At 44.6% G+C, this 14749-nt stretch overlaps 1 protein-coding gene across 4 annotated transcripts in view; it reads right to left on the bottom strand.

Annotated features, from left to right (window-relative positions):
• The window catches only part of adgrb3 (adhesion G protein-coupled receptor B3), a 1304794-nt gene that overhangs the window by 49598 nt on the left and 1240447 nt on the right, over positions 1–14749 (bottom strand). For all 4 annotated transcript variants that reach the window (XM_085996562.1, XM_085996563.1, XM_085996564.1 and 1 more), the window contains one exon: positions 11936–12025. In XM_085996562.1, coding sequence (XP_085852688.1) covers positions 11936–12025 — 90 coding nt within the window. The remainder of the gene's footprint in view (positions 1–11935; positions 12026–14749) is intronic.

The following is a 14749-nucleotide window of genomic DNA, read 5'->3' as shown; positions in this document are numbered from 1 at the left end:
CGTCTGTGTGTTTAATCATCTCGCTTAGTATGCCGTCTGCACCGCAAGCTTTTCCTGGTCGCAGGTCCTTGAGTTTTTCAAATAGTTCTTTTTCTGTTATTATGGAGTCTAGCGGGTTTTGGCTATCTTTCATGGCCATTTCGAGCTTTTCCAGTTTTTTGCATATTTGGTGTTGCTCTGGCCTTAAGTGTGTTTTTCTGGTATAATTTTTCAAAGTGATTTTCCCATGTGTCTCCATTTTGAATGGCCAATTCGTCGTGTTGTTTTTTGTGTAATGTATTCCAGTTGTCCCAGAAACAATTGGAATCAATGGATTCCTCAATAGAGCTGAGTGTATTCTTAATATACTGCTCTTTTTTGGTTCTGACTGTGTTTCTGTATTGTGTTAGTGTCTGACAATAAGTAAGGCGTAATTCCTCGTTTTCTGGCTGTCTGTGTTTTTGGTTTGATATTTTTCTAAGTTTTTTCCTCATGTTATGGCAATCTGGGTCAAACCATTTTTCATAGTTTTTTGGTTTGGGTTTGTTCTTGCGAGCTTTCAAGTTTGACCTTGTTGCCAAGTTATCTCTACTCTCTGTCTCCTACCTCCCATCCATTTACCAGCCCATGTCACAAGTGTAGTGTATGTACCTTGAAGAAGGAACTATATTCTGCAGCCCCTGTATACTGCAGTACCAGTAGTGACCACCCCCGTATATAAGCCTGTGTAGTAACTTTGTATAGTAGTTCCAGTTTCGTCTCCATTCAGTAAACACCTGTTATAACCAACTTCTGCAGTCCGTGTCTCAATTACACACGGACATTACATTGGCGACGAACAGATCCGAACTTACCTACAGTTCTGCACCACCTCACGGGGATCCATCCCTGAAGCGAAGTTATTGGAGGTCGAAGCCAGAAGGAAGAAATCCAAAAAGAAAAAAAACAGACAGAGGAAACGGGTGTCAACCGTGGGCAACCGCCCTCTGATTCATCGAATTCGAAGATTTGCAGGAGAGGCTGTCGAAAGCTGGGCTTGGTTCTCCAGTCTATGGTGTTCCAGCTAATCGGGCTGGTGGCAGGTAGTACACTGATCCTTCCTGGGCTGCGGCGGGCTAGAGCTCGATCGGGTGGCTTTTCAACGGGGCCGAGCAGCGTTGTCGGGAAAGAGAGAGAGAGAGAGAGAGAGAGAGAGGGTGGAGCACACAGGGCGCGGCCGGTGCTACGAAGCCGGGCAGCGTACAGACCCGAGAAGAGGGAGAGAAGTGTCCCATAGGGTCTGCTCTGATGACGGGAACAGTAATTAAAATAAAGGAAAAAGAAGTTAGAAGCGCAGAAAGCCGCGAGGAGCTGCAGTTTGCCACGGGGACCGCGGAGAGTGGCGTTGGCAGCAGCGCGGGGGGAAGCGCGTGAAGACCATAGGGCGTCGCCATCAAGGCATAAAAACGCCAGCAACAGCGCTGGCAGCAGCGGAAAAGACAGAAAGCGCGGGAGGCGCCATCTTAATCCAGCAGGGAAGAAGGCAAAGCACGGGAGGCGGCATTTTGTTCAATCGGGGAAGAAGGCAAAGCGCGGGAGGCGCCAGCTTAGATCTCCAAGATGCTGAAGACTGGCAATATCACTGCCTTCGATAATGAAATACAAGACTGGACCACATATGTGGAAAGAGTCGAAGTATATTGCAAGGCAAATGAAGTAGCCGATGAGAAAAAGGCATCGGTACTACTAAGCTTAATGGGCGCAAGAACGTACGGCCTATTGCGGAACCTGATCACTCCAGTCAAACCGATGGGGAAGAGTTTTAACGAAATTGTTGATATCCTACAGGAACACCTAAATCCTACACCGCTGCTGATAGCAGAAAGATTTAAATTCCACAAGAGAAATCAGCATAAAGATGAGAGCAATGCTGATTACCTTACGGAACTACGCAAGCTATCAAAGCACTGCCAGTTCGGAGCAGGACTGGCAGATACCCTACGGGACAAATTTGTCTGTGGACTCCTGAGTGAAGGAACCCAGAAGAGGTTACTCTCGGAGAAAGAGCTGACGCTAGATAAGGGTTTCAGCGTGGCAGTATCGTACGAAGCAGCAGCAAGGGGAGCTGCGGAAATACAGCAAAAGCCACAGGAATACGGCACCCATGAAATGACACGGGGATTTGAAAAATGTTATCGCTGCGGCAGAACAACCCATGACCAGAAGGACTGCTGGTTCAAGGACAAAACATGCAGGCAATGCGGAAAGATGGGACACATTGCATGAGTTTGCAGGTCCGGGAAGAAGACTAACGACAACAAGAAGGCTACTAAGGAAAAGTACAGGAAAGTACAAAGGATGACGGACAGTAGTTCCGAAGACCAGAAGAGCGATAGTGAATCCGGGAACAAGAGACTAAGCTGTCTCAAACTACACAACGTAATCGCAAAAGAGGATCACCGAACCATTTGGGTCACCCTCACGATAGCAGGGTCCCAAGTCAAAATGGAATTAGATACAGGATCAGCCCTGACCGTCATGAATCGACGAGACTACGAGCGGCTATTCTCACACATACCCTTGAAAGACACATCCATTGTCTTGAAGACATATACGGGGCAGAAAGTATACCCCAGAGGGAAAATAAGGGTGCCTGTCGAATACAATGGCAAGGAAATACAGAAATTGTATCTGTACATACTGCAAGATGGTGGACCACCATTATTGGGACGTGAATGGATCAGAAAGATAAGTTTAGACTGGCACTCCATTCAGGCACTGACTGTGGCTGGTAAAAAGGATGACGATGTCACACCTGGACGATTGTCAAAAATCTTAGCTAACGCTAAAGAGGTATTTCAACAAGGACTGGGAACTCTTAAAGGCGTAACCACCTCGATAAAAATAGAAGAGAATGCAATTCCCAAGTTTTTCAAAGCAAGACCGGTACCGTATGCAATTCGCCCAGCCGTCGAGGCAGAGCTGGAGAATCTGGAGAATGCAGGCGTGTTATCTAAGGTAGACTGGAGCGAGTGGGCGACACCCATCGTTCCTGTCATGAAGAAAACGTTAAACAATAAGTCTGAGGAGCCAAGGAAGGTTCGCATCTGTGGGGACTTCAAGGTGACTGTGAACCCAGTCCTTCACACAGTACAGTATCCTCTTCTGAGGATAGAAGATATTTTCGCCTCACTATCTGGAGGGAAACGTTTTACAAAAATTGACCTAGCGCAAGCATATTTGCAGATGGAGGTTGAAGAATCCTCTAGGAAATATCTCACGATAAACACTCACAAAGGTCTTTACCAGTATAATCGACTGGTATTCGGAGTTGCATCAGCTCCGGCTATATGGCAAAGAGCGATGGAACAAGTCCTGCAAGGGATTCCGGGGACTCAGTGTTGCTTGGACGACATCCTAGTGACAGGTGAAAATGACAGTGAACACCTTGCCAACCTAGAGCAGGTGCTCACTAGACTAAGAGAACATGGGCTACGAGCCAATCGCCCCAAGTGCGAGTTTTTTAAGAAACAAATATCGTATTGTGGCCACGTGATTGATGAAGAGGGGTTACATAAGTCCCCTGACAAAATTGAAGCGGTAGTTAAAGCTCCAGCGCCTGAAAATGTGTCGCAACTGAGGTCATTCCTCGGATTGGTGAATTACTACCATAAGTTTTTGCCGAATTTGTCCACAATTCTGCACCCACTGAATGCCCTGCTACAAACTGGAGCAGCATGGAAATGGAGCGATGAATGTAAGTGGGCCTTTCAGAATTGTAAAGGCCTGATCACTTCAAGAGAAGTATTGGCTCACTACAACCCATCACTACCGATAAGACTGGCGTGTGATGCGTCTCCCTACGGCGTTGGAGCGGTACTGTCACATAAATCCCTTGATGGTTCAGAGAGGCCGATAGCTTTTGCGTCACGCTCGTTAACTGCAGCCGAGCGTAACTACGCCCAGATTGACAGAGAGGCCCTCAGCCTGGTGTGGGGGGTGAAGAAGTTCAATCACTACCTGCACGGACAGAAATTTACTCTACTAACTGATCATCAACCTCTTGTCTCCATTTTCAACCCTAAGAAGGGCGTCCCGATAATGACAGCACAACGGCTACAGAGGTGGTCCCTTTTCCTAGGGGCACACCAATATGACATTGAGTACAAAGGAACTAAACAGCATGGGAATGCTGATGGATTGTCGCGCCTACCGTTGCCGACGGTGGAAGAAGCACCTGCAGTGGATCCTGTGGAGATATGCCACTCGATCATAGTCGAATGTCTACCTGTGACGAATGCAAACATAGAAAAGGAAACACGAAATGACCCAACACTCTCCAGGGTCTATGAACGGTGAAGGGATGGCCAGCACACGGCGAACCACTGTTGCCAGCATTCTCGCCGTGAAGAGAACAGCTGTCAGTGTGCCGAGGAACCTTGATGTGTGGATCCAGAGTAGTAATTCCACCCAAATTGAAGGATAGAGTGCTCAATGAGCTTCATGAGGGTCGTCTGGGAGGGGTAAAAATGAAGAACTTAGCCAGAGCGTTTGTGTGGTGGCCGGGAATCAATAGAGAAATCGAAGAGATGATCAAGAGCTGTACAGGATGCCAGAAGGTCCAAAACGCCCCACCACAAGCCCCTCTACATCCATGGGAGTGGCCCTCATCACCATGGCAAAGGGTGCACATTGATTTTGCTGGTCCATTTATGGACTCGATGTTTTTAATTGCGGTGGATGCACATTCAAAGTGGCCAGAGGTAATAAAAATGTCCTCAACCACCACAGAAAAAACTAAAACAGTCTTACGAACCATATTCGCCAGAAATGGGCTGCCTGAACAGATTTGCTCCGACAATGGACCACAGTTTGTGTCTGAAGAGTTCCGGAGGTTCTTAAAGAACAATGGTGTTAAGCATTACACATCCGCCCCATATCATCCAGCCACCAATGGATTGGCTGAGAGGTTCGTTCAAACATTCAAGAAGGCTATCAAGGCAATGTGTAATGAAGACATACCCCTACAACACAAGTTGGATAACTTCTTGTTTGCCTACCGGAATGCGACACATGCAGTTACCAACCAAACTCCAGCCATGATGTTCTTCAATCGAAGACTAAGATGCCGCTTGGATTTGGTTAAGCCAAACATCAGAAGAGATGTGGAGAACAGGCAGTTTCAGAATATGAATGAAAGGCCAACCAGGAGTTTTAAGATAGGTCAACCAGTTTTGGCCCGGGACTACCGCACAGAGAAATGGCAGCCAGGAACGATCTGCACACGGCAAGGACCTCTAATGTATACCGTGGACGTTGGAGAGAGCATTGTAAGACGCCATGCTGACCAGATTCTAGAGTCACTGGAAAACGTCAAATCTACACCACGATCCTATACACCTGGTGATGAAACCGAAGTACCAATTGCATCTACCTCAGAATCGGTGCTATTGGAAGCAGACGAACCAAACAACGACGTTGATCCCGAATCAACTTTGCCAGAAGAACCTGATACCCCAAAGAGGCGTTATCCGGACAGAATCAGGAAGCCTCCTCAAAGACTGAATTTATAATTGATTAACTTCAGCTAATGTATATAGCAACTGTAATTGTAAATATGTTATTTAATTATTAATCGAATGTTATGTACTGTTTAGCTAAAAGGGGAGGAATTGTAGTGTATGTACCTTGAAGAAGGAACTATATTCTGCAGCCCCTGTATACTGCAGTACCAGTAGTGACCACCCCCGTACATAAGCCTGTGTATTAACTTTGTATAGTAGTTCCAGTTTTGTCTCCATTCAGTAAACACCTGTTATAACCAACTTCTGCAGTCCATGTCTCAATTACACACGGACATTACAACAAGGTTACCTCCAATTCCATGCACTCTCATTTTGCTAATAATCTCTTGTTCGGAACCTTATCAAATGCCTTCAGGAAGTCCATATAGACAACATCCATAGACACTCCCCTATCCACCATGCTAGTGATCTTCTCAGAACATTCAACTAGATTAGATGGACATTGACTTGAATCTTGTCATTCATGTGGAAATGACATGAAGTAATACTGGGCGGCCTGCTGGTGGCGCTGTCCAGGGAGAGTATAAATACTCAGGCATGGGCCCAGCTTGCTCAGGACATTCTTTAACAGGAACTAGTGAAGGACATTACTAGATCTCCATGTTAAAAACAGTTGATTAAAGCTTTGTTTAATACTCAGACCAAGTGCCTAGTAGTTTTGTTACGTCAGACATGACTTACCCTTCACAAATCCATGGTCACTCACTTTGATCAGCTGATACTTGTCCACATGCACAGTAAATCTGGCCTAGAAATAGTTTTGCCCGTGAAAACGGGCGCGGGGATCGCGATGCATTAGCAACCCGCGTCCCTTCAAAGGACTACAGGCAGCATGCAAACTTCGTGCTGCCTGCACATTTCCATGATTGTGGCATTCAGCCCAGCGCTGAACGCGCTGCTGAGTGGCTGGACGCTCAGTTCATGCGAGGCTACCACCAATTAAAGCTAGCCTGCACTACTTAAAGGCAGTCTGCACCTCTTAAAGGGGAGTTGCAATCTGTTTGCAGCAGATCATTCAACTGCCTGAGGTAATCAGTGGAAAAAATTAATTAATGATGGCACAACAGGGAAGAGACCGTGCACTCTCCAATGCATGAAGGTTCTCCAATGTAGCACCGGAGGCCTTGGTGTAGGAGGTCAATAGGAGAAGAGAGGTACTCTTTCCACAGGGTGCCAGAAGGCCCTCCAGGCAAGAGAGCCAAGTACAGTGGGAGCAGATAGCCGCTGTGGTGAATGCCAGCAGTGTAGCCCCAAGTATGTGGACGCAGTGTTGGAAGAAGTTTAATGACCTCACAGGAGTGGTCAAGGCCAGTGAATTCATCATCAAATGCCATGTCCCACAAGCTGCACCACTAGCCTCACACGCTGCTCAATTTACCAGACAGCCAACACCAGTGGTGGGCAAAATATGGCCCGCGGGCTGTATCTGACCCGCCAAGTCATGCCTGCTGGATGGGACAGAATGCACTGCGTACTCGAATATGCCCTATCCATTTTAGAGTTGAGACATGGCTGCTCATCTCGATGACTCTTTTCCCGAAGAAAGAGACAGGCGCTGCGTCTTTCCTCTCCCGGTACCCAGAGTACAACGGTAGGGGGGGTTCTCATCGCCGTCTTAGACACGACAGTGGATCCTGGAGCACAAGGACTTCAGGTAATGGCATGCGATTGTAGTTCAGGCCTTGTGAAGCCTTGGGCTCCAGTACACAGCACATTATAAAGAGAACACCTCTCGCGTCAGAGGCCCCAGACTCGAGTTGCTCTGCCAATCAACCATGTAGACTTTCAGTACAACATATAATTGATCGATCAATCAATCATTTCATTCATTTAGCAATGGAAGATTTTACTATTTTGCATTACATTTTGTGTATTTAAGATAGTATCTGACTACTAACTGAATTTATGTTTATATATTATTGGGAGAGTAGAAGTGGGAGTGATGTTCAACATGATAAGTTGGCCTGTTGCAAATTTACCAATTTAACACTTTGCTCTCACCAATGACTGTTAGTGAGGTTATTAATTCTTGCACAATTATTCATTTGTTTTAATATTATCCCACATAATTAGCATAGCGGAGGCATAACTCAATGGACCCGGGTATATTGGACATTGCATTCACTATTTTTACTTTAAGCCCTTTTCCCCATACCATGAACAATTTAAATTTATTGTCATGACTGGAAGAGGGTCGTAGAGATTTATGTTGTTGGCCAGTCCCAGTAATAAATAGCACTCGGGGAAGAAATGTGTATTATAATAGTGCATTACTTGTGCCCATTCTCAAGTGAAAGTCCGCAAACCCTGCAAAGTGAAAGTCCACAAAACGTCTTGGCTTTTCTCAGGAGTGATGGTACGTTGACAATGAACAAGCTCAATTTGATGGCTGATCTGGGGTGCAATTTGCGGTATAAATCGTTTCCGAGTCACCTAATTATTTCTTAGCAAGGTTTCAAAAGTATCAAAGAAGCACTTTCATATGCAATTTTTAAAGGTTGTACAAATGATTTTATCCTTGATTGTGCCTTATACTTTGTGTATAATTGTCAGTGGAAGCAGAATCAATCTCTCATTTTCCACTGTAAGGATGAATTTTAGACCATTTGGAATAAACAGACTGTGCACTTTTCAGTGTAAACCTGTACCACATTCGTTAGCATGTTAATAAGTGTTGTTATTTTTAGTAAGTATGGAAACGGCATGACGGGTTCTTTATACAATAAATGCCATAACAAATTGTAATGGTAGCTGTTGTTAACACAATTAATTTTATGTGTGCGGCAATGCTCCCTCTAATTTTTTTTGTGCGGGTTCCCTTTAAGTTTGCTGTGCAGCCGCGCATGCGCAGTATCTCTTCCAGTGGCAGGAGATGGTGAGCGGCCTGCACGGGATCTCGCGATTGCTGTGCGACCACGCAGTCGCACACCTTAGGGGGAACATTGGTGTGCACCCCTCAATAGCTCACCAAAACTTGTTAAGTGGCCCTTCAGCCCAAATAGTTGCCTACCCCTGCCTAACACTCACCTACCAACAATCTCTAGTAATCACGACTCATACCTCACAATCATAGCTTTACCTCACCCTCACACACTTAGCACTGTTGAAAGCCTCACACCCACATCTCACAGCTTGCACACACTGTCAGCTATTCAATCATGACAGGCACATCACCCAAATACATTACACCACACTCACTGACACTTCCCTTTCTCTTGTAGGAAAAGATGGCTTATAACCCGCGCCAGCAGAACCTAACCAGCGGAGGACAGACTCGCCTGCATCTCCTCACCCCCATGCAGAGGACAGTGCTGGGAGGGGCATGGCTGAGCCCGTGGCCAATGGCAGGGCTGAAAGAATACAAGATGCTGGTATCCTCATACGTTATGCTCCTTCTCACATCCCACTTCCCCCTCATCCCACAATATCTTCTGATTTACAAGCTGCACATGGTGTAAGCATGCACCTCTTGCTTTCCCCCACTCCCCTCACCACAAATCTACCCATGTGCCTTTCTCATTTCAAATGTGTTCAAATGAACATTCACTGCATTGTCTCCAAGCTTAATTTCTCTCAGGATCTCAGAAACGTGTAATTCTTTAATTCCCTCAATATTTCCTGGAATTCCTTACTCCCCTCAATCTTTCCTGTCTCCTACAATCTTCAGGCTGTTAAAACCCAAATTTGCATTATCCAATCAATCACTGATTTAACTTGCCTTCTCTTTTAACCTTTCCAACCTTGCTATTCTGCATTATGCTCCTCACCTCAGGCAACCTTGATTGCCTATTGACTTGAATGCAGGGCTAAAAAATGAACAGACTGTGCACTTTTCAGTGTAAACCTGTACCACGTTCGTTAGCATGTTAATAAGTGTTGTTATTTTTAGTAAGTGTGGAAACGGCATGACGGGTTCTTTATACAATAAATGCCATAACAAATTGTAATGGTAGCTGTTGTTAACACAATTAATTTTGTGTGTGCGGCAATGTTCCCTCTAATTTTTTTTGTGCGGGTTCCCTTTAAGTTTGCTGTGCAGCCGCGCATGCGCAGTATCTCTTCCAGTGGCAGGAGATGGTGAGCGGCCTGCACGGGATCTCGCGATTGCTGTGCGACCACGCAGTCGCACACCTTAGGGGAAGTGCAAAGAGACCTGGGTGTTCTTGTACACCAGTCGCTGAAGGTAAGCATGCAGGTGCAGCAGGCGGTTAAGAAGGCAAATGGTATGTTGGCCTTCGTAGCAAGAGGGTTCGAGTACAAGAACAAGGATGTCTTGCTGCAGTTGTACAGGGCCTTGGTGAGACCACACCTTGAGTATTGTGTGCAGTTTTGGTAGCCTTACCTGAGGAAGGACGTTCTAGCCATGGAAGGAGTGCAGCGAAGATTCACCAGGCTGATACCTGGGATGGCAGGAATGACGTATGAGGAGAGATTGTGTCGATTGGGCTTATACTCACTGGAGTTTAGAAGATTGAGAGGGGATCTCATCGAAACCTATAAAATTCTGTCAGGCCTGGACAGACTAGATGCAGGAAGGATGTTTCTGATGGCTGGGGAGTCCAGAACCAGGGGTCATAGTCTAAGGATAAGGGGTAAGCCATTTAGGACTGAAATGAGGAGGAATTTCTTCACCCAGAGAGTGGTGAACCTGTGGAATTCTCTGCCACAGAGGGCGGTGGAGGCCAGTTCATCAAGTATATTCAAGAAAGAGTTGGATATATTTCTTAAGGCTAAAGGGATCAAGGGATATGGGGAGAAGGCAGGGACCGGGTACTGAATTTGGATGATCAGCCATGATCTCATTGAATGGCGGAGCAGGCTCAAAGGGCCGAATGGCCTACTCCTGCTCCTATCTTCTATGTATCTATGTATGTATATATGTATTTTCTGTAGATTTTTCACCGCTTTAAATGGGGATATTACGGTGCTGCAAAATAACCTTGCAAGGCATAAAGGGTTGATCGTCTCCGATGTAACGGTGGTTATGGAGCCTACTGTATTTTTTGCAACAAAATTGTTTTTGAGAACTGTCAGTCTATAGCCCCTACTTGCAGGTCCTTGGCCATCACTGTGCAGGAAAGGCTTAAATAACCGTGTGTTTTTACCAGATTATTTTGCAAGGCTGTCCAGCTCCAACTCCAACTGAACGGACCAGACTGTTACAGTAAGCAGCACGCCATTCAAATACAAGTAATAAAGCACATGTTAGGAGCAATCCTGGGAACCAAAAGCCTTGCACACTCTCCTAATGCTTATGTTACACTATTAAGGTATTTGACACAAAGAAGCATGTCGAATATTAGCTTTGTGCTGCAGTTTTCCTGGACCGGATTTGCTGGCAAAATGCGAACTCCACTAAATAGCAAAGTAGCTTTAAGGAATCCAAACTGTTTCCAAAAAATTATTGTTGTGATTTATAAAAATTCTCCTCTTTTTGCTTCCAGCGTTACAATAATAATTGAAATCTACCACAACTATAACATTTCCTCGAGGGTAGGCCCTCACAGTGACACCAGTTGATGCTGTCTCCTATAGGATGACTTAATGCTCAGGCAATCTAACCACGAGCGGCAGACATGCCCCTTCAAGGGAATTTAGCAGCTGTCTTTACCATAATAGTTCCTGCCATGTCAGATTTATGTACCGGTATCTGAATATTATTCTATTTTTACTGATGATGTTTACTGTGTTTTTTTAACTTGTATTTTTAGTTTTGTTTCTTCATTCTTTTAACAGAAATATAGTCACCCTGCTACCTCAAAGTGGCACGATTTATTTTACTAAATTCATGGATATACCAAAAATTGTGGAAATAGCTTTACAGATTTTTAAAAAATTATATAAATGTAGCAATTAGTGTTTCGGATGTCCTCAAATAAACAAACAATCAGCACACTCGTACCGAATTCCCCTCTCTACTGTCTTTCCATTAAAATAGCGGAAAGGGGGGGGGGGGTTTATGGAATCATATATAGAATCAATAGAATGATACAGCACAGAAAAGGCCATTTGGCCCATCGTGCCTGTGCTTTTTGAAAGAGTTAATTAATTAATCCCACTCCCCATAGCCCAGCAAACTTTTCCCCTTCAAGAATTTATCCAATTCCCTTCTGAAAGTTACTATTGAATCTGCTTCCACCACCCTTTCAGACAGAGCATTCCAGATCATAACAACTCGCTGTGCACAAAAAAATCTCCTCATCTCATCTCTGGTTCTTTTGCCAATGACTTTAAATCCATTTAATTAAATTTAAATTGGTGTGAGTGTATTAAGTGTTCATACGATCACGCCTACCCGATAGTTTCTGTTGCTTCAGGTTTCCAACAAGACAGTAATGATACAAGGACCAAAAAAGCAGTAAATGCACAAACCGTACAAAACTCAAGATCACCTGTGTTTGGATACATAGGCATCATTTTAGTATGGCCAGTTCGATATAAGCTCTTGCTCTGGGATGATCGATGGTGCTGTTCAAGATGATCTTTGGTAAGGCACATCCAAAATAAAAGAAATAATACTGTCGTCAATACCAAACGATTGCATCCAACCAACCCTCCTACCCTCCAATAACAAAATCAACCATTCAACAGGAATATAAATAGTGGGAAAGAAAAACAAAGGGGGAGAGAGATGAGATAAATGTGTAGAAGCCTTTTTTTAAATTCCTTTTAAATTGACATTACATACTTTGTCAAGGAATATGCTAAACTGAACCTCCTGCTCCTCTCTACGGCTGCTAGTTGGCATCACTAATGTGACTTGAAGAGAGTGCAAAGAGAGGCAAACACATTTTTGTACAAAGTTAAAAAGGACTAAAAGCACACACTGAATATAAAATTGTACAAGTGGAACACCCCATATTTTTATTTAACCTCAAAGTCAAAATTTATTTAAATATTCTGAATTTAGTTCTGTAAAGGCAATGACCCAAAATATCATGTCTCTTTAATTATTTATACCTTTCCTCCATAGTAACTTTATTAGGCATTCTCCGAGGTGTGGATGGTGATGCTCACATTTCAGCACCAGAACTGGCACAAAACTGGCAATCTCACTTGGTCAGGCAGAACTGTTGTGGGAAGTGGAAACATGTCCACACTCTAGAGGGCGTTCTTCTGAGGGTGGAGCTGAGGCACATTGTGGGGACAGAGTAGAGGAAGCTTTACTCTGTATCTAACAGTGTCACACCAGACCTGGGAGTGCTTGGTGCTCAGTGATAAAAGTGAAGAGAAGTGTTGTACACCCTAGCACTGACACCCTTCACCTTTGATGATTCATCCCACCTCCTCAGAAACAACACATGTTTCAATAGTTCATAAGTCTGTAATATATGGTTTGCACATTACAAGAACCATGGTCAAAAAATAAAATATAAAACACTCCCATAATAGCTGAACAGTTGTGTCCTTGCTGTAGTAACAGCAAAACGGAGAGATACTTGTTCGCGCAACAGCTAAAAAAAATTGCCTGAAAATGTGAGAGGCCTCACTGATGTAAGCACTAAAGATGAATAAGCACTGTGTTGGATAGTCATCCACATTAGCATTCTCTATCATCCATAGAACAGTCAACTCTGGTTACGGAAATTACATACTTAAGTACCTCATGACCTTTGCTAAGCTTTGAGCATAGTCCTGATGTTGTTAAGTTTTTGCAAAAGTCCGCAATATTGCACTTTGGATTCTTGCCATGACACTTATACATTACTTTGAAGTACACCTCTGATGTTGCTCTTCATTTGTAAACCTACATTGCCTAATTCTACAATTAATATCATGAATTTTGATTTAATGTGGCTAATGCAGCCTTCTGACATACTCTCATTAAAAGACAATTGTCAAAAAATATGGCCTCCCTCCTCTTTTGTAATTTGTGGGGCAATTTGTCACTTCAGACAGCAATAATGGACTGTTGAATTACCTTATATGCCTGGCTTCCAATTTGTAAATTTCCCCACCCCCCCCATATTTTCCGAAGATTTTAATTCATGTTATGGTATATGGCTCACAGACACCTGGGTCTCGTCTGATCCCTTCCCCTAAATGGCCATACTTCAGGTGTTAGCCTAGACACTAAGGGGGTAGAATTTCCACAGGGTTTCTCCCAATTGCCACTTGCGTTGTTTCTCCGGCTTTACTGCTGAACTTCCATCAAAGTTATGGCAGGAGATCGGGGCTCCCTCACGGAAATTCTACCCCAAGGTGTCAGCCAGCGATCTACCCTTGGTGGGGTGGAGGGGCTGGTCTTCCCCTCAACTAAACATCCATGGTCTAGATGTATGTATGCACATTGGTGGAAGGCAATCAGGGAGTGGGTTACTCATCTGTTTTTCTTCTACTTGGCTAAGGGGTGTTGAAGCCAATTGTGATACCCCTACCCTTCGAATCCTCAGCTGAGATCAGCTCACTCGGCACAGATCAGGGATTAAAGAGAGGCTTTCCTGGCAAGTGTGGCTCAGTTCCAAAGTGGATAATACACTTGCTAACTGAGCTATCTGAGGAGCAATTGATGCTTAGCTTCCTGAAAGGGGAATCTTCTTCATGGCAAATGTTTGGCAAATCTTTCTTAGGTTGGGGAAGAATAAGGAGACAAAACAGCTGCACATCAACTTTTAGTCCGGATGACAGAATCATACAGCACAGAAGGAGGCCATTCAGTCCATCGTGTCTGTGCTGGCTCTCTGAAAGAGCTACCAATGATGCCACACATTCAGTTTGGACTGTGTGATTGAAAACAAACAGGAGAAAGTTTCCTAAACACATTTTTCAAGGCGGCGCAGCCCCTTCAATTATTCGACACGATGTATTATACAATATCCAATCTCTACCAGGAGTGTTGTATCTCATGGAAATCCTGTCCTGTAAATGGATACGACTGAGAAAGTGGTAAACCATGTAACTCCACCCTTTGTGATGCTGGACAACGTGTGTCGCTTATACATAGACTAGCTGGGGTGCCCGGCGGTGCCGAGGGTTTTTTGAGGGCATGTTGTCATGAAAAAAGTACAAATAATTTTTATATATATAAATGAGTTTGTCCGTCTGTGTGGGAAGGAGAGAGAGAGGGAAAGAGAGTGGGGGAAGGAGAGAGAAAGGGGGAAGGAGAGAGAGAGAGAGAGGGGGAAGGAGAGAGAGAGAGAGAGAGGGGGAAGGAGAGAGAGAGAGGGGAAAGGAGAGAGAGGGGGGAAGGAGAGAGAGAGAGAGGG

This window comes from Somniosus microcephalus, chromosome 9, assembly GCF_052327205.1.
Source record: "Somniosus microcephalus isolate GS21.2 chromosome 9, FLI_Smic_1.0, whole genome shotgun sequence".
NCBI lineage: Eukaryota > Metazoa > Chordata > Chondrichthyes > Squaliformes > Somniosidae > Somniosus > Somniosus microcephalus.
Note: the sequence above shows the minus strand (reverse complement) of the source record. Positions and strands in the feature narration are given on the sequence as shown.